The 19,860-nt window shown below is 48.7% G+C and overlaps 1 protein-coding gene across 1 annotated transcript; it reads right to left on the bottom strand.

Moving 5' to 3' along the window:
• Positions 1–760: 760 nt before the first annotated feature.
• On the bottom strand, positions 761–6,744 carry RRM2 (ribonucleotide reductase regulatory subunit M2). Its single transcript, XM_076335433.1, has 10 exons — positions 6,616–6,744; positions 6,454–6,531; positions 6,007–6,144; positions 5,675–5,791; positions 5,048–5,181; positions 3,836–3,930; positions 2,896–3,029; positions 2,346–2,450; positions 2,095–2,208; positions 761–1,698 (listed from the first exon to the last, which is right to left on the bottom strand). Exons 1-10 carry the CDS (start codon positions 6,742–6,744, stop codon positions 1,546–1,548), a joined length of 1,197 nt encoding a protein of 398 aa, XP_076191548.1. The 3' UTR covers positions 761–1,545.
• Between the last annotated feature and the right edge of the window lie 13,116 nt (positions 6,745–19,860).

Consider the following 19,860-nt stretch of genomic DNA (forward strand, 5'->3'; position numbering starts at 1 on the left):
GGAAGAACAGTCACACACCATCACCTTCAGTGCAATTAAGAGCAAAGGAGCAAAGACCAGCAAGTCAGTTAATTTTATACCAAGGCAGCATCTCTCAAAGAAGCACCATATATATTATACTTCAGAAGAGGAAGGACTTCAGCAGAACCAAGCAAACTCCAGCATTCTTTCCTTTCAAGGAAATGCTTTAAGTTCTGCAAGGTTTATTTTCCATATCAACTACACTTGAAGAAGATAAGGCAGACATGCAGGACAGTCCTTGTTAGTTAAGTGCTAGATTAGATCATGGAATAAACTCCTTTTTGTACATCAAGGCAGTAGCTAATTTCAGTCTATCCCATTGTTATTTAATCTCACTGCAGATCATTTGCAGTAACTCTAATCTGTGAAGGGAACTCCTTCATAGACCACATGCCCTTACCAAAGTTATATTAAGCATACTCCTTCCCATTGCTCCATGTTTAGTGTGGAATAACAATGTTGTAGCACATACTTTGTTTTCACTACTGTTATGTATTAAAACCAAAACTTAACTGCACAATACAGAAGCTAATACTGCTCCAGCCTGAATTAGCTGAATTTACCCTGAAACATCATCCATTTAGTGCAGTCAATCTGAAAGTCAGAGCTAAGCACAATTTCACTTGATATCTACCAACCACATGACCAAGCAGCTTTTCCTCAGAAAGTCTGCAATTCAGAAGGAAACTAACACATAGCTTTGCCCATCAGAGCACTGAAGCCAGTACAACACTGAATCCAACCAGCTCTTTATTACTATTATATGAAATACTGTTCCCAGATAGTAAAAAGCAATTAAGTCCAGAAGCCAGCTGCATGTTATTTTTCAGTACCCAGAATATCCAACTTAAGTTCTTCACCTTCCATATAAAGTTTCTTCCTGTTCTTCGATAGATTTCAAAATCAATACTTTGATTCGCAGCGCCATTTTTAAGTTACATACCCAGAAAGAAGCACAAGTCACGAAAGGTTAGGTTGCAAAAGTCTAAAGATTTACACTTGCATTTCACCATTGTCGAGTATTACAAGACAGTTCTTTATTTTAAACATTAAAGTGCCAGGTTTATGTACAAACTATTAAAACAATAGTAAAAAAGGTAAACTTAAAATCTGCGAAGAAAGCAGTGAAGTCATGTAGTTGTCTCCAGAGTTTTCTGCAGAGTATTCAACAAATTAGGACTAGAATTTCTCAACTGCTCCTTTGTTTATGGGGAGAACAGCAGAAGCTAGCAGTCACCGCCCATAACCTCCCATCTTGCAGAAGGTGCCTGTATCTTTCACAAAATGGAGCAGCATACATTGTAAGAGATACATCTAAACATTCTATGAATTAACACCATTGGCAAAGTCTAATAAAAAAGGATTTTACTGCTAGAGCTACAGTAGCTTCCTGAAAAGTACCAATATCACCACACTTTTCAAGAGTGGGATTTTAGTACAGGAATCAAGTCACACTGTGACTCAATATACTGTTTCCCTGTAAACAGGGGAGCATACACACTAACTCATATGGTCTCAGTTCATTTAAAATTCTGCATCCAGGGTGAAAGAGTTGTCTGTGGCCTTTGACATGACTCCCATCCTCTGATATTCACCTACTCGCTTCTCAAAGAAATTGGTCTTGCCTTCCAGAGAGATGTTTTCCATGAAGTCAAAAGGATTCTCCGCTTTGTATATCTGAAATGCAAAGGCAATTCTGTAGTCACTACAGGTGCTCACATCTTGAATACATGACAGCATTAGAGATCAGCTGGAAGAGTCTAATAACAACATCAGCAGGCTTACTATTTAGTGAGCAAAATTCTCTGCCCCACGCCTTCTCTACTGTATTTGTTCCTGTCTTTTAGCTGCAGTAGACAGAAGCACAGCAACTCTTATATAGTGTTTTTCCATAGCATCCTTTTGCTTTTCCTTCTGTGGGTCGTCAAACAGGATCTAGCAGCAGGACTGCTAAATGGTTTTACAAATTACACCAATATTGCTCTGCAGCCATTTTAGGATTTGCATTTCTGGAGGAAATTAAACTTAATATTGTCTTTTCCCCATGAAAGATTCAGTGTATTAGAGCCTTACCTTGTTAAATCCCAGTTCCAACATAAGCCTGTCTGCTACAAACTCTATGTACTGTTTCATTAAAGTGCAGTTCATGCCAATCAGCTTTACAGGCAGCGCCTCCGTCAAGAATTCCTGCAGACAGTAGAAGCACTTAATGTACAGAAACTGGTATTCACTCTGTACCATCTAGGTTAATTTTATACCCAACAGCTCCCCAGCTTTCTGCGCTTAATTGCGATCAAGTTCCTAAACAAGGAGCAGACAATTACCTGTTCTATGAGAACAGCATTCATGATGATTTCCTTTACTCTCTGCTCTGATGGTTTGCGTATCAAGTGCTTGAACATGAGGCAGGCAAAATCACAGTGCAAGCCCTGGAAAGAAGTTTCAGAAAATTATTTCAGGAACACTGATTTAAAAGAGCCACGCAAAATCAGTAGCACAGAATAAATAGCCCAATATCTAGGCACCATCTTTGCACTTGTCACATTATTTAGTGTTACCTACAGACAACTTTCTGCCTAACCAGAAGGAGGCATAAGCGAGTTCAGCCAGTACCAGCTGTGCTTGCTCCAAATGGCAAGGTATACTGAGTGCAAGGGTTGGCGAGAACCCTTAAACTACTTTAGAGGAAGTAAAATGCTAAGTTCATTCATTCTCTGCTGCAAGATCCACGATCACATGTTTACACACTTTATGAGCTTTAGACTGCCTGTTTCTGATCATACTCCTGTTTTAAAATACAGGCTCCAATTGAATATCATTACTTTGAGCTACCGTGGGACATTACCATCTTAACTGCTAGAATTTGATTCATACCTCATCTCTGCTGATGAGTTCGTTAGAAAAAGTGAGTCCAGGCATTAATCCTCTTTTCTTCAGCCAAAAAATTGATGCAAAAGAGCCAGAAAAGAAGATGCCTTCCACTGCTGCAAAAGCTACTACGCGTTCTCCTGTTAAGAAAAGATTGATAGTAATATCACACAGAAAACTTCACAGGATTAATACCCAGAAGTTGTGAATAGACCAGTGAACTGCATCCTCCAAGGGGAATGAAGAAGTTTCTGCTCAAGTGTGCTGTAGCCTGCCTCTAAAAACTATTACAGTAAGGGCTTCTGGTCATTAAGCAAAACTTTTAAACATGAGAGGAAGTAAAAACTAATTAGAGCAGCTACTAAGTAGCTGAAGCCAAGGCTCCTTCCCCCAGGTTAACCATCAATACTATCCTTTTTTCAAAGGTTGCACACTGAAAGAGAGCAGTCATTTTAGCAGCTGATTTAAGTCAGTGCCTGCTCATCTTTAATTAAGGAACTTTGGCCATGAAGAATGCTTTAATACTAGTGAAATAATGATCCTTACCATCTCATCTCACCTTTGAAGCGAGACATCAAGAATCAGTAAGGCAGAGGAGCTACAGCCTCCAACTGTACATGTCTGCTGGAGATAAGTGGCCAGTACAGTTGTAGACACGTGACAGCAATTTACAATTTGATCATATAACCAGGCATATGAAGATTGTCACATGAGCTACCATTATTCAAAATGCCAGCAATTTTACAAAGATTCATGTCAGTAGCTCATTTGCAAGATGAAAATTATTTTCTTCATCTCCAGAATTATACTAGTATCTTATACCAGAGAGCATATACTCTCCTTGTGACAACAACAATCTCTGTGAACCGTGGAGTCTGGAGAAATGGTAGTTCCTCCATCTTTTTTAGGGAAGGAATTTCACTTTGCATCCAATAGATGTACTCACCATATGTTGCCTTCTTGTCCCCAATCCAGCGCATGGCCCAGTCAGCTTTCTTTTTAACACATGGTAACGTTTCAATAGCATTAAAAAGAAATTCCCTGAAAAGAATAAAACTCATTAGGCTTGGACATCAGCACAACTAGTACAATAAGCATTCACAAGCATAGACGGTCTTGTTCACTTACAAGTGCTCTGCACCTTCACCCTGATAATTAAGTCTCCTTCCCCATCTTACTTTGCACAAAAATCTAGCTCTATTTGTACCCATCAACTGCCTTTTCATCACCTACCCATCACATCAACACCAGTTCACATGAATTCCCATGACAATATCGAGGGGAGCACTGTTTCATCAAGTACTGTACTTGAACAAGGCTTTCAAAACTACAAATCAACCAGCCTCCATTTTCTAGTGCCAAGGCACGAGAGCTTTCATGTAAGCAGTTCTTCCTTAAACATTTCCTGGAATTAAGTATCTCAGTAGAAGTGACATTGTCAGCTTTCTACGAAGTAGTAACGATTATATGTATCTAGACTGCAAATAGCATTGCAACACCACATGACATTTCGCTCAACAGGGTGTTGGTCTGACAAGATAACACCAGAATAACTCAGTCCAGACTGCTCAAAGCCCTGTGTTTAGTTTTAAGATACCATTCTTGAATTGATTCATCTTATTATGAAAGTTTTGTGCTTTGTTTTACTTTTAATCAAGACCAAAAGCCACTTTTTGGCAAACGCGACATGCTTTTTTTCCCCCCCAAGCAAAATAGTCAAGTAAGGGCAGCACATGCTATGTAAAAGCGCTAGCTGTTAACTAAATGCACTGGGGTTTAGAGATGACATTTTAATAAAACTGATATTCTCAGAGAAGGTTTCCTACATAGCTTTCTACTAGGTGCAGGGGTCCTCCATATGAGCGCTTACTGTAATTTAATATACTCTCCCCTTATTTGGCTGCTCCATCTTTTACATAGTTTCATTCCTTCATTTCAGTATTAAGTGGTTTCAGTTCCACTCTTAATCTAAGCGAGGTGTTGCTCATACACTTCAGAGAAAGATATTCTAAAGTAAAGCTGCTCTTAAGCAACAGTGTTATTTTATATAAATCTAGTTTAAATCCTAAAATTAGCCTTAAAGTCAGTGACTGATATGATTCATTTAAATCTCAACACTTAAAGAGTTTTGAGCCTTTCATCATCAAGCAATACGAACCTCTCTTTAGAATCTTTAATGTAGGTGTCAATAAGAAGGCTGTACATTTCTGAATGTATATTTTCCATGGCAATCTGGAAGCCATAGAAACAACGAGCTTCTGTGATTTGTACTTCTTGACTGAACCGCTCCACCTAGAGGAAATAAATGTGTTTGCAAAAGCATTTATAACCAAGTTGCAGGTTAGAGGCATTGATGCTGTCTGTAACAGCCCTTGCTCAGCCCACAGAATCCTTTACAGATTAATTCCAGACATGTGGATTATTAACAGCGATATGAAGAGCAGTAGCTCACAAGTCGTGAGTTATTCTTTGGTCCCAAGAGAAATGGGAAGAGTTCTCAGTGTTACTTATCCCTCATTAGGGTAGAAGCAGAACAAGGGCTTTGAACCAGCCAAGTGTTACTGTAAGTCAACACTCAGTGCCCCATGGGGAGTGGGCAAACTTGTGCATTACAAAAGGAACCCCAATTTGCTAATTAGCATAAGACAGCATTACATGTTGTAACGCTGTAACACTACATGATCTAGCAAACAGGCTAGATCAGCCAGCAAGCATGTCAAACGTGTAGGTATCTGGTTGTCTGCACAAAGTGATGTTTCTGTCAGGACTATTTCTACACGCTTACCAAGTTTTCATTGACGATGCCATCACTGGCAGCAAAGAAGGCGAGGACGTGAGAAATGAAGTACTTCTCCTCAGGCTTCAGGGACTCCCAGTGCTGGATATCTTTGGAAAGGTCCACCTGAAATATTGCCAGGAGAAGCGATGAAGTAAACAAAGAGACGGGGGCTTCAGGTACGAGGCCCGTACCAGAGCCCTGGGGCTGCCCTGCAGCACGGCCCGGGCTCCCGGGCACCGCCCATGCAAGGAGGCCGCGGGCGGGAGCAGCCGGCAGGGAGGGCCGTGCCCGTGCGGGCGCTGCCGGGGCAGCCGAGGCCCGCCCGGCCACCCCCTCACCTCCTCCGCCGTCCAGAAGGAGGCCTCAGCCTTCTTGTACATCTGCCAGATGTCGTGGTACTGGATGGGGAAGATGACGAAGCGGCGGGGGTTGTCCCGCAGCAGCGGCTCCTCCTCGTCCTCCGCGCCCCGCGGCACCTGGGGCGGTGGAGAGCGGCTCGGGCGCGGCCTCGGCTCGCCCCGGCGGCGGGGCCGCTCGGGGGGGCGGGGGCGGCTGAGGCGACGCCGGCTTTGGCGGGAAACTGAGGGACGGCAGCTGGCCGGGGGGGAGGGGAAGGGAGACCCCCGTGGGGGAGAGGGGCGCGGGGGCAGCACGCGGCGGGGACGAGCGGGCACGGGCGGAGACCACCCGTGGGGGAGAGGACGGCGGAGCGGGCGTTACACGAGCCGCCGGGGAAGGGGAGAGGGGAGCGGGGCGGGCGCGGTGCCCGGGTGTTCCGCACTCACCGGCTTCCCGTCGCCCTCCTGGAAGATCTTGCGGGCCGTCTTGCTGGCCAGGACGCGGGCGCTGCTGAGCGCGGGGGGCTGCGGGGAGAGAGGGGCAGGGTGAGAGCGCTGCGGCGCTCCCAGGCGGGGAGCGGGAGGGAGGGAAGGCGGGCGGGCGCTCACCGTGTTCTCCTTGTCGCTCAGCGCCAGGTTCTTCACGAGCGCCAGGTTCTTCACAGGCGACAGGCTCTTCACGGGCGACAGGCGGGGCTGGTCGCGGCGTGCGGCGAGCGGGGCGCGGGCGGACAGCATGGCGGCAGCGAAACGAGCGACGGGAGCGCGGAGCCCCGCGCCGCCCCTTTATATCCCCTTCGAACTTGGCGCCAGAACGCCCCGCTGACCACTCACAGCCCGCGCCGCGCCCGCCGCCGCCCGCCCCCGCGCTCCCATTGGCTGTCGCGCCGGCCGGGGCCCCGCCTTCCATTGTGGCGGCGGCGGCGGGAGGGAAAGACCCGCCCTTTGCTTTGGCGCCGGCGGAGCGGGGGAAAAGGCGGGAGAGCGCGGAGGCCCCGCCCCGCGTGGAGGCCCCGCCCCCGCCGGCCCCCGTGTGCCGCGGCCTGGCGCGGAATTCAACGCGGGGCACGGCGGTGCCGCGCCGCCCGGCAGCGGGAAAGGTAAGGGGGAAAGCGCAAAGGCAGCCTTGGCCGCCTGCAGCGTCCGCGGCTTCTTACAACGCGAGGTTTAGCTGCGGGTCCTACGTGTTACACCTGTTTTTAAAAGACCTGGGATGCAACAGGAAAGTAGAAAACTTGTTTCCAGACGCGGGAGTGGCCATAATCTGGGTTTAAGGTAGAGATCTGGAAAGGCCGTGTTGCCCCCGTCCCTGCCTTGCTCTCCCCCTCTCTTTTCTGGTCCCTCCTACCTACGGATTCATTTTCACTTCCAACACCGATTCCTGCATTAGGAGACGGAAATTGGCTTCCTGGAGAAACTGACTCTGTGTGCCACCTCGTCCCACATGTTTTAAACAAATAGCACAAGAAAGGGAAAACACAGGTGTGAAGAAGAAGAGATGAATATTCATCTTCTTTAAAAAGTCAGCACTTATTTTATATTCATTAAATTGCCTTTATTTGGACAATACCATTTCCCTCATCCAGCTCCGCAAAGTTTCTGCTCCTGTCAACCAAAATGTTTTCCCTGAAGCAGTTTTAATGAAACCAGGAGCTTACTGAGACTTGGAGGCTCTTCTGCCATGTGGGATGCACAATGTCCTTGAATGACACTAAGTGGTCACTGTCATCTGAGCACATGCTCCCGGGAACCAGGAGCAATGAGTTACACGGCCCAGCACTACGCTGCGCTTGGCTGGAAGAGAAGCGGGTAGGGCAGGAGGGCAGCAGAAGACTGACCCCTCAGGGGAGTCAATACAGTCCTTTCAACTGTATGATGATATTATGTTAAATTGACTGCTGTAATGACTAGATTTGGAAGAAAAACGAGTACTCCCCGCTGACATCACCTTCTGACACTGTAAATTCAAGTTGATTATTCATTTCAGCAGGTCAGTGTAAAGGTCACAAATCTGGGTCTGAGCTCACCTCAGCTGGGATGTATCAGAAATGTCCAGCAGAGTGTTGTGGTTTAACCCCAGCTGGCAACTAAGCCCCACACAGCCATTTGCTCACTCCTCCCCGGTGGGATGGGGGAGAGAATCGGAAGGGTAAAAGTGAGAAAACTCATGGGTTGACATAAAGACAGTTTAATAGGTAAAGAAAGCACCACGCACACAAGCAAAGCAAAACAAGGAATTCATTCACTGCTTCCCATGGGCAGGCAGGTGTTCAGCCATCTCCAGGAAAGCAGGGCTCCATCACGCGTAACCGTTACTTGGGAAGACAAACGCCATCACTCCAAATGTCCCCCCCTTCCTTCTTCTTCCCCCAGCTTTATATGCTGAGCATGACGTCATATGGTATGGGATATCCCTGTGGTCAGCTGGGGTCAGCTGTCCCGGCTGTGTCCCCTCCCAGCTTCTCGTGCCCCCCCAGCCTGCTCGCTGGTGGGGTGGTGTGAGAAGCAGAAAAGGCCTTGACTCTGTGTAAGCCCTGCTCAGCAGTAACGAAAACATCCCTGTGCTATCAACACTGTTTTCAGCACAAATCCAAAACATAGCCCATGCTAGCTACTGTGAAGAAAAATTAACTCTATCCCAGCCAAAACCAGCACAAGAGAGATCAGGCTTGTGGTATTTATTGGTCCTATTGGACCAATAAATCGACATCGGACTGATGCAGGCACCCACTGAGGAGATGTTCTGTGGGACCTTCTGGGCTAAATATACATCCCAATATACATCTCCATCCCAGGAGAGTGAGCACCGCAAAACCCCATCCTAGTAGGCAGCCTGGACAGACATGGACATGCTCCTGCTCTGCCACAGGAAAGCGGGTCCCAGAGGCAGGAGTGGCAGGCAGCTCCCAAAAGGCTTGCCAGCACCCACGTAGTGCCCTACTATCTACTGCCAGCTGCTGGGGGAGGGGCTGGCAGAGAGCTACAACAGCACCCTCCCCGCCCCAGCCAAACTCATTTGTCCTCCCACCCCAGTAAAGGACCCCAAAGCCACCAGCCCACAAGCCCCAGGCTGCCACCAAGGGCCGTCATGATGCAATGGTCGTGCTATCACTGCAGCTCAGCCACTCTTCTCTGAAGCCTGTGGCAGGGGATCAAAACCCTGCCCCAGGGACGATGGCTCTGCGGGGAGAGAAAACACCTGGCAGAGCACAGAGAGGGCCTGCAAGGAAGCAGGTTGCACCTCAGCATTGCTGTAGCTGCAGCAGTATGGTATTTAGGAATGAGTGTTCACATTGACTTTTCCCATTACAGCAGTTTAACCCAATTACATTTGTTCCTCGAGGCACATCCCCAAGGTTTACATCCCACGCACAGCACTTACTCATGTACCTACTACTGGTGTCATGGAGGAAAGCAAGCAGAAGGAGCCCTCTCCCCTTCACATACATCCTTCACTGTGATGCAACTGCATTTTGGGACCAGCATTTTCAAGCCAACACCTTTGCCAGAGCCGGGTTCAAGGCACCTTTGCGGTGCCAGCACTCAGCATCGCACCGGGAGATGTCAGCTGGCTTATGCCCTCTCTTTGGGTCTGTGAAAGGATGCTTTGCTCTTCTGACTTCTGGTCCAAGGTGGAGTCCTGTGTGTTTAAAAAAAAAAAAAACCATCCCAAAACTCTAATTAGTTTCACGCCTTCTTTGTCTACAGGAATTTAGACACTCAGAAAGGTGGAAGTAAGAGTAGCCCAGGGCGGCTGGGCAAGGCAGGTGTGGGGTGTTGTGTAACCATGCTGTTCACACAGGTCCCCCTCCAGACTGCTCATCCTGGGGTCTCAGCCAGAGGAGTGACCCCAGCACCGTTATATCTCATCAGCTGCAGGCGGAGCTCAGCTACAGCCTCTGCCTCAGTTACTGCTGTTGTGGTACCCTCAGTGCCAGCACGGCAAAGCCCCTTCCCACCAGGCACAGCTTACCAACCTCACGTCCCCATCACACGTCTGCTTCATCATGATGGGTACTGCCTTGGCTCTCAGCTGACCTACCTGGTGACATTGGGCAACAATCAGGGCAGGGTATTCCTTGCTCAGAGGATTGGTTTTCTTCCATTTTAATGCAGATTGCCTACAGGACAGAGAGTGACTCCAAGTTGCTGACTGCCTCCCACCACTGCAGCAACTGGTCTAGCTGATGAAAGTTGGTGAGGATAACTCCATGGGAGACATGGGCTGACACGTCACTAGCTGAGGACACAGAGTTTGCTGATGGTTTTCCCCTGATTTGAGGAAGGTGATTTGTTTGCATGGCCTCATCCAGCCACGTTCATCCGTGCCAAATCCTGAAATCTTCACCCGTTGCTCAGTCTGGCAGGGTTGATATTTGTATAAAGTATCATGCTGGAGGGTCCCTGCTTAGGCCTGCAAATCCCAAAGCCTGAGTTCTACATGCAGCAAAAAGAAATCTAAATACCCTAAATACAAGCTGAGACAGGGTAGGTGAGCAGGAGGAGGCCATCAGTCAATACTGCCAAGGTGACAAGCGGTGGTCTCAATGGCCACCACTTTCTGCAGCAGGTTTGGAGGTAGCCCTCAGCATTTCCTTGCACGCTCACCCAGCTGTGCTGAGGAGAAAGATGCTCCACATCTCCCCAGGACCGATCCGAGCTGTAAGGACTACACCAAAACTTCAACTGTTTGAACAAAAAATTTGCCCAAATAGTTTGCCTCCCTGTTTAGAGGTGGTTGCCCTCCACTCACTGCAGGGTTTATAACTCGAGGGAGGACTCTGCAAAAACTGAGCTGCAGGGTTCTGCCTGTTGAGCCAAAGCACTTTAACAGACTGTTCCACTGAGAAATCTAGAGCAGAACAAAACAAAAATCTTTATTAGCTTGATTCCAGCTGGATATTACATTTGCTGATGCAGCCCATTAATTTGTGGGGTTGAGAGCACCATCATTAGCAACCTGCTTACCTGATGACCAGCCTCTCTGGAGGTAATGAGCAGCTGTTGAAAAGCAAAGTCCTCACATGCTTAGCATCCCCACTGTCTTTAATTTTTAAAAACCATGTTTCTCGCCTATTCAAGGTCCTTACCCACCATTTACAATTCTCAGGACAAAGGCCGCAGGTAATGTATGACCACATATGGGGTTATAATGGTGTAACTGGATGTGATGTTTCTTTGCTGTTCGTGAAGCTGGGCACAGTACCTCCACAAGTGCCAGGTAGAGGAACCAGCGTTAAAAGACTTTCAAGAGCTGGAAAAGTCAAGCTTTCCAATCAGCTCCACTTGCTGGTCATCGGCGGTCAGTAATGCACAAGAGCACCACTGATTTTGGTGCCTTCCTCAGGATCTATGAGCACATTGTGGAGCTGGAGTAGTGAGACACGGCACGGCATTCATTCGTGTGCTCAAGAAGGTCATCACTCTTCCTTTCTGGTAGCACCACCTTCTTGTTTCCTGCAGCAGAAGGCGGCAATGGCACCAGCATAAGACTTTTGGCCCACCGTTGACTTACCTCAAGCAGGTTTTGGTCTTGGCTCTTGTGCTCTGATCACAGAGAATGTGGCTGACCTCTTGCCACACATGGAAAATTACAGGCTCTAGCAGCCTGTCAATCACCATGGACAAATAGTTCAGTGAACTTTCCTCAGGGTTACATTCCTCAGCATTTACTCATCCGAAAATGTGTATGCGAGGAAGGCAGCCCCAGGTCCCTTGTTTCTGGGCAGGCTCCTGCTGTTTATGTTGAGCAGGGCTCTTGCTCAGCAGCATTTCTGATGCATCTCACTCATTGCTACCGCACACACCAAGTGGTCTGAGCTACCCTTTCCCTCTTGCTCCAGAAAACAAGCTTGCCATCTTAGCAAAGCAGCCAGGAGCCCCCCTGTACTTCTGAATGGTTGCAAAGAAAACCAGCCTCAAACCATGAAAGTAAGTAACTGAGGAGACAAAGGCAGGACTGCAAATCATTTTTATTAACCAGGTTAGTGGCGGACAGCTTGGTTATCACCCAAACCTTACTCATCTGCAGGGAAGTCCTGGGTCCTAGGTACCCCCCATCCCTGCTCTACCTGGTCCCAGTGACCTTTTCTCCCCCAGCAGAGAAATTTTTTCCCCTGGAAGATGTAGATTATCTTCAACAAAGTGGACACGTCCTACCACCAGACTTTCTGGTGTATGCTGCCATCCCTACCCCAAGAAATCACCTAGTCAAGATTGGCATGAAAGGATTGAGAAAGGATCCTGCCTCTTATTTTTGGGATAGTACAACATTTTGGCCCTGTTCTGCTCCAGAGGCCCATGACATCTGCACTCTTCCAGCAGGGCAGAGAAAACAGGGAGACTTATCATTGCTCATTTTTCTGGTGGCATCTGCCAGACACTTCCCTGCAGAGCCTGAGAAGGTTCAGTATTTGTCAGGGTTCAATTGCAATTATGCCAAAAAAGGGACTGGGAGAAGCAGGCTCCTTCCGTACCGTGTCCTGTTGCTCTGCCAGGGCAAATTTCACTGTGGGGTCTAGCAGTGACCCCATGGTGCTAGGACAAGGTACAAAGGACTGTTTACCTGGTCAGACCCTGTGCACAAACAGGCAGCAATAGGAAAGATCCCAAATACATTCAAGTAAGTGAAAGATGAGATAGGCATATGCCTACGTATGAAGGTAGTAATTGACCCTAGGAATTGTAACCAGGGGAAAAAAAGAGGTAAAATGGAAATTAGAAAGATAGAGGCAAGTGCCCGCAGCGCTCAGGGGACCATGAAAACACACAAAAGTGGTTTTACATTGCACTTGCATTCAAAGGGATAACCGTAGGTGGATAAATTGATGCAGGTCTGATATTAAATGACATAGAGGCCTGTATGGGGATATAGGAGACAAAAAAAGATTGGCATCCATTATCCTTTTGGCAATATATTCCTGCTGATCAAACAAAATCCCTTGCTTTATAAGGGCGCATTTGATTTACTGCTTCATGACATTGAGAGGATTAAAACTGGCTAACCAATAGACTTCAGAAAGTCATTGTAGGGGCATATCATTACCAGCTCAGTGTCCTGAGATTGTCTGCGAAGTTTTCATGTGGTAGACGTGGTGGGTGGTGAATAATGAGTGTAAAAGCGGACTGTCTCACTCTGTCCTTGGTGTTAATGAGCCTAAATGCAAGATCATGCACTAGGGAAGAAAACTGAAGATCACACCTATGAAATGCTGGACTGCACCTGCAGAAAGGGGCTCCTGGGTGATGATACATAGCAGCTCCATCAGCGGCCTCCCAGGCTAACCCGTGGTCAGGGGGCAAACGAGGTCCTCCGCTGCATAGGCAGAGGAATCACAGCTGGAGGCAGCACCGCTTTCCTCCTGCATCACATGGGAGAGCATCCACGGGGCAGCCCCGGGTGGGCTCAGTTCAAGATTCAGCCATCCAAAGGCGAGTGTCTACCCGTGGGTGGGGTGTATAGGCACTGAGGGTACCCAAGACGTCCTAAAGCAGCCTGCCTGCCCTCGCTGATCCCTGAAGGTCTTTCATACTTCCCATGTCACCCCTGCCAGCCACACATCTCAGCCCCCCTGGAGCCTCTCAAATGGCACCAATGTCCACATTTAGGCAACTGAGTCAAGCCATCCGATATGAGAGAGACAGACCTGCGTCTGGATATCTAAATGTGTTATCATTATCTCAAACCGAACCCACTCACTGTGCCCAGTCCCAGCAGCAAAGGGATGAAAGGGTGTTGACAACGTGGGAGCAGTTCAGAAGACAGCCCCAGGGCAGACTAGAGGCTTCAAAAGCCTGCCCTGGAGCAAGACACTGGAGAAAGCTGCCCTATTCAGTGCTACTGAGAGAAAGCTGAGGAGCGACTTGATAACCACTCCGACCAAGCGCTGCTGTAATCAACCGATGGGGAAAAAAAAAAAAGGCATAAGATCTTACAGCTTTGAGCCGTAACCAGAAAGTGGGTTTCAGAAACGAAATATTTCTCATCAATGGTAATCATGCGTTGAACCAGCTTTCCTGGGGACACGGTAGATTCCTCAATTCCCAGTCATGATTTCCAGACCTCACATGACAGTTTTATTCAGTCGCATTATGATTTGCTCAGCAGTTACTGGCAAATTTCGCTGAGGGTAAAAGGATTAGGATGGATTATTTTATTAGTCCTTTTGTCTGGCATCCATCAAGGTGTCCTTCCATTGCACAGCAAGCTCAAGGGCACGCCAGGAGCTTCCCCCCAGCTGTGCCTGTTGGTACACCCATCTGAAGAAAAGGGGGGAAAAAATCTTCAAGATAAAGTTTTAACAATGAAAACATCAATAAACCAATCACTGACATTCTGTTTCAGCAGAACAAGCTGGTCTCATGTAACTTCAGCAGAAAAAAAAATAAAACAGGAGACAGCTCTTAGCCAACAGAGACCCACTGTACCTGCTCCACCACATATTGCCACATCTCCCACTTGGGGGTTCAATGACCTCTAGCATTTTCAGTGAAGCTGAGACACAAGTAATTCCTTTAAAGGATACAGCATTTCCCATACTCCCTTCCTTCTAAAACCCTTAAATAGATCCACTCTCTCCTCCTTTCCCACACCAGTCCTTGGGGAAGAAGAGGGATTATTTTGTTTTGTTAACAGATACCTTTCTGGAGCTGAATTACTACTGGTGTTTCCTTCCTAGCAGGAGTTGGGAAAGCTTCCACTATGTAAGCATCCTAGATCAATCACAGATGGATACAGCAAGGCATTATATGACCATTCTTTGCCTACACTGCATTACAGAATTGCATCTCCTCTACAGTTTCCTGCAACGGTTGCCTTCCCTGTTGCTGTCCCCATCTCTCGTCTATTTTTTTCTGGTGTTTTTCAGTACTACTTTAGGTTCCCATCTATTCCCTTTTCTCCAGTGCTGCCACATGAATTCCTCACGACAAGGCAATTTGCACCCTCTTTCCCCTGGGATCCTGCCCCCTCCCCACCTTGGCCCTGGGGCTCATGTCTGAGCTGGTCCCACTGAGCACCAGGCTCCCTCTGCCACTTCCAGCCTCATTTTCCCCAAGTTGCCCCAAATCTGGAGCCCAGTGCCTCAGCTCCCACCCCATCACAGATCCCAGCTCAAAAGCAGCTTTGAAAAGTAGCACATACCCCATGCGTGACACCAACCCTTCCCTGGCAATAGTCCTGACATCCCAGGTACACATCCCTTATCGTAAGACCTGATGTCCCCAGCTCCATGCAGTGAGGACACAGGTACATGACAGCCTGGGCTTGAAGTGGTTTCCTAAGGTCACAGTCAAAAAAAGGGATGAGACTGCTCCACAACTACTAGCCTGTCTATCATCTCTTCTCTGCAGAGCTCAGAAATGTTCAGCTGCAAAGCTAATGAGCACAGACACAGACCTCAGAGCAGCAAAGCTGCATGGGGGAGAGGAGGGAGGGTGCAGAGGATCTGCTCTGTTTGAACTTCGTAATCTAGTCTAATAAAGACATAATCCTTCTTGGCAATCTCTGGGCACTGCCTGGCAGGGAACAAGACTTCACATGTGTTAGCAGACCAGACGTGCATGGGGTGGGGAGCAGGAGCAGAAGAGACCAGAGCATGGGGATCAGACACTTTGCCAGAAGGCAGCAAGGACAGGCAGCAATCACAGCCCTCGGTCTCAGCTCAGGTCTCTGAGTTGTCCGGGGTAATTTCTTGGGAGATGCACGGATGAAGGCACTTGGTCTTCCAGGTCCCAGACACCATATGCAGTAATTGCGCTTTTAGCAAGTAAAACAACCCAGAGATGTTTCTCCTGGTTCAGACCATCCATTTTTAAACTCAGCCACCTGGACATGATATAAAAAAAACAGAAATGAAAGAGCAGCAATAAGACAGAGGGCTGGAGCACATCTGCTATGAAGAAAGGCTGAGAGAGTTGGAGTTGTTCAGCCTAGAGAAGAGAAGGCTTCGGGGAGACCTTATTGTGGCCTTTCAGTACTTAAAGGGGGCTTATAAGAAAGATGGAGAGAGGCTTTTCACCAGGGCCTGTAGTGACAGGACAAGAGGCAATGCTTTTAAGCTAAAGGGAGATAGATTTAGACTGGACAAAAGGCAGAAATTTTTTCTGCTGAGGGTGGTGAAGCACTGGCACAGGTTGCCCCGAGAGGTGGTGGATGCCCCATCCCTGGAAACATTCCAGGTCAGGCTGGACGGGGCTCTGAGCAACCTGATCTAGTTGAAGATGTCCCTGCCCATGGCAGGGGGGTTGGACTAGATGATCTTTAAAGGTCCCTTCCCACCCAAACCGTTCTGTGACTCTGTGACAAAGTGTTCCCCGGGAGGTTTCCAGCGCTCCTGCAGGGACGCCTGCGTGGGAAGCGCGTTTCCCCCGTGCCTGTCCCCGGAGCGGGGACCCGCCGGGCAGGGACGGGAGGGGGAGCTCGCAGGCCTCCGACCGCCTCCGCCGCGGGGAAGGCGCCCGCGGAGGCTGTCACCCCTCTCGCGTCCGCGGCACCCTCGCGTCTGGGACACGGCTGCCCACGCGGGAGGGGGTGGGTGGGTCGCGCACGGCCCTGGGCGGAGACGGGTGAACACTCCCTGCGCGGCCCCGTGTCGCCCAGGAGAGGACGCTGCAGACCCCGCGGAGTCCCTGCAGGCGGCAGCAGCGCCGACATCGGCACCAGGCTCGAATATCTCCGCTGGAGCCCCGCTGCCGAGGACACAGAGCCCCAGGAACCGGAGGGGGTATTTCTGCCCGTCGCTCCGAGCCCCTCTTGGGCAGCACTCGTCCCAGAAAGCTCTCCGGAGCTCGGTGTCAGTGGCTTTGCAGGCTGCTTGCAGCTGCCTCGGACCACCGCTGGTGGATGAACACACGCGTGCCCACACACGGGCAGCTCCGGTGAAGATTTACACAGCCTGTGGCAGGGTTTTGTAAGGGCTGCGTCCAGTTACATAGCACAGAGAGCAAGGAAAGGCAAATAATTAAAAATCCTTCATCCTCTAGAGACAAAAAAAAAAAAAAAAAAGCATTTTGCCCAGGGTTATAAAAGCTCCTCTCCTTCTCTCTTCTGGTCTCCCTGAAATTCATGTGCCCTGCTGCCTTTTTTTAGAAATAATGTTAAAACGGCCCAATCTCCTGCCAGCAACTGCCCTGGCCCTGAGCAGAACGCACTCTCCCCATCTCATGCTGGCAATTATCAAAACACTTTGCAAAGGAAATACTGGAGATGGAGATAAGCACTGAGCTAAATTCAGACACCCCTACACTCAGGTTTCCATTCTCCATATCACCTTCTCCCCTTTCCTCAGCTGATGGGCCAAAAGGGGTGCAAGCTGCAGCCTTGCTAGCTGAGTTGAGCTGACTTCAGCCACACCAGCTGCGAACAGGCACTACGCGGCTGCTCCTGTTGCAGCCCTTCCCTCCCTTCTGGAACATCAGAATACTAATATTTCTTAAAACATGGTGGTTTGGAGTTTCTCAGATGGTTCCGTCACAGGTAACATCATTTGCAGCTACTGGGGGAGAAGGAGATATTTCAGATCACAGCAAGACACCAAACAGAAATCTCTGCTGACAGCTCTGCCTTTTCCACCTCCTGCGAGACCAGCCTGTCTCCTGTGTCTTCACAGAGGACCACTGCTAGGGTTTTGCTCTTCTGACCATGTTTTGAGTCCTTTCCTGCAGTCCTAACCCTTGTCTTCCTCAACCAAATCATGGCCTGCAATACTGCAGACGGGTGCTTGCCAGGGCACTTAGGAGAGCATCTGCCAGCAGGTTCTGGGAGAGTCTATGGGACAGGGTGACGTGTGGGAGCAGGGCTGGGGATCAGTAGCTTCATTCCCAAGCAATTCCCTGTTATCACACTTATTGTTATGTGGGAGATAATAAGATGGTGAAGGAAAGCAAGAAATACAGCTAAAATATCCCAGGAGCCAAAGCTCAGCCAGTTCCTTGTGGGGTTGAACTACCAGGGAGAAGGGTCCTGCATCAGCAAGGCCGGAGCGAGTGTGGGGATACACACCCTTCACAGCTCCTGAAGGTTGGACACAGGGCATGGGACTGCTGAGGATGAGGGTCCCTCCATGCCACCCCTGCCCTGGGCCTGCTATGGTGCTGTATCTCAGCACAAGCACTCGCCACACACCCTGGGCCCAGTCAAATCTTGTATATTCAAAGCCATTTGCTTGGCACATGTGAAGAAGAAGGCATTGGTCATGCCCCATGTGTCACATCACACTGCTTCTACAAATCACCTCTCAATACCTTGTAAATAAGCTATAGTAATAATCCCAAAGCCCTGGGAAAGATGTGCCACAGGAAGAAAGCAGAAGGAATTAAGGACATCACCAGTTTCCCAGGTCCCTGCCATCACAAGGAATTAGTTAACCACTAAACAAATGCATATTTACACAGGCTTTCAAATGCCAAGAGGAATGGTCCTTGCCAGATGAGAGCCAAGAGCAGGCCCCTGTTGTCTGCCACAGTAATGCTAGTGATTAGGGAAAATATACATTAACTTCTGGCTGAACATTTCCTCCTCCCACCACTGCCGGGAGGAAAACGTGCCTTTTCCTAATGTGCTCACGCTGCTTTCATATGGAAGCACTAATGAAAACACAATGTTGGTCCAGTGTGTCCTTTCTTGCAACATTAGAGGGGAATCAGCTTGTCTCGTTCAGATATTTGGCAACTCAGAGGTCTCCGCTCTGCTCCTGGAAGCAGAGCTTGGGGTTGTGCCGGTGGCAGCAGCTCTCTGACAATATACATCTGCACCGCAGCATGGGCTTCAGGGGGGTGGCTCACATAGTTGGCAGGAGTCTGCTGCTCAGCCTCTATTTGTCAATTGGCTCAACATTAAAAAAGACATCTTCAATTTGCATCACCCAAAAATGTATCAAGCCAGCATCTTCTGCAGTGCCTTACCTCCAGGGGAAGTCAGGGATCATGAGGAACATAGTCCATAACTTTGGAAGGCCCACAATTGCTTCATTTTTCAAGTCAGTCCAACTGACTGCAGCCACAAATCATGCAAAGTTTTATTAAGTCGGGAAGAAAGTTGTATTGAACTTGCCTGGCAAGCACAGGAGGAGCAACCACGGCTCAGGAGAAGTTTATTACTTCTCTCAGTTGTGCTAAGCTGGCCCCACTCCCATTTACTGCAGAGAGGTGAACAGCTATCATCTGCTCTGATGAGGCAGAACAGAAATATAGCAAACCCAGACATATTTAGCAGCTGGGCATTTATACAAGTATCTGACGATGTAAAGAGTAACAACCATCCTGCTGTCACACCAAAAAAAGCATTTGGCTGCCTGCCTTGACCGTGGTCCAGGCCTTGAGGACCACAGCGCAGCCATTGACACCTCCCTCCATCAGCTCTTACTCAGCCTCCAGAGTCAGCTGGGGCTTTTGATCCTAATTTTGTGGGGGTGAGCCCAGATTTCAGCGGGTGACTTGCAGTCCCCCTGCAAGCTACAGCTCGGCAAATTGAGGTGAGAGCTGGCAACAAAGCATTGCTAACTTCCAGAGGCGATGAGGTGAATGTGGTTGTCTCTAGAAAATGCTGCAAAGCATTTTCATGGCTCTTTGAAAAGCCTCCCACAATAGCAGAACCTCAAACCAACAGGGAAAAAACCAAACCCTGGTACAGCACAGCGTCCAAGGGCAGGAGAGCAAAGAAACCTCTCCCATCAGGTATTCCTGAGGTGGTTTTTACTCTCTGTTCCCTTCTCCCTCCGTGATGTGGCAGGAGTGCCATAAACCCACTAAGGACTTAGCTGCCACCATCGCTGCTACATGGGAGTGTTATATCCAGCACAGTGGGATGCAGGTGAGAGTCCGGAGAACCAACATCTCCTAGCAGGTATCTCAGTC

Source organism: Aptenodytes patagonicus, chromosome 3 (genome assembly GCF_965638725.1).
Source record: "Aptenodytes patagonicus chromosome 3, bAptPat1.pri.cur, whole genome shotgun sequence".
NCBI lineage: Eukaryota > Metazoa > Chordata > Aves > Sphenisciformes > Spheniscidae > Aptenodytes > Aptenodytes patagonicus.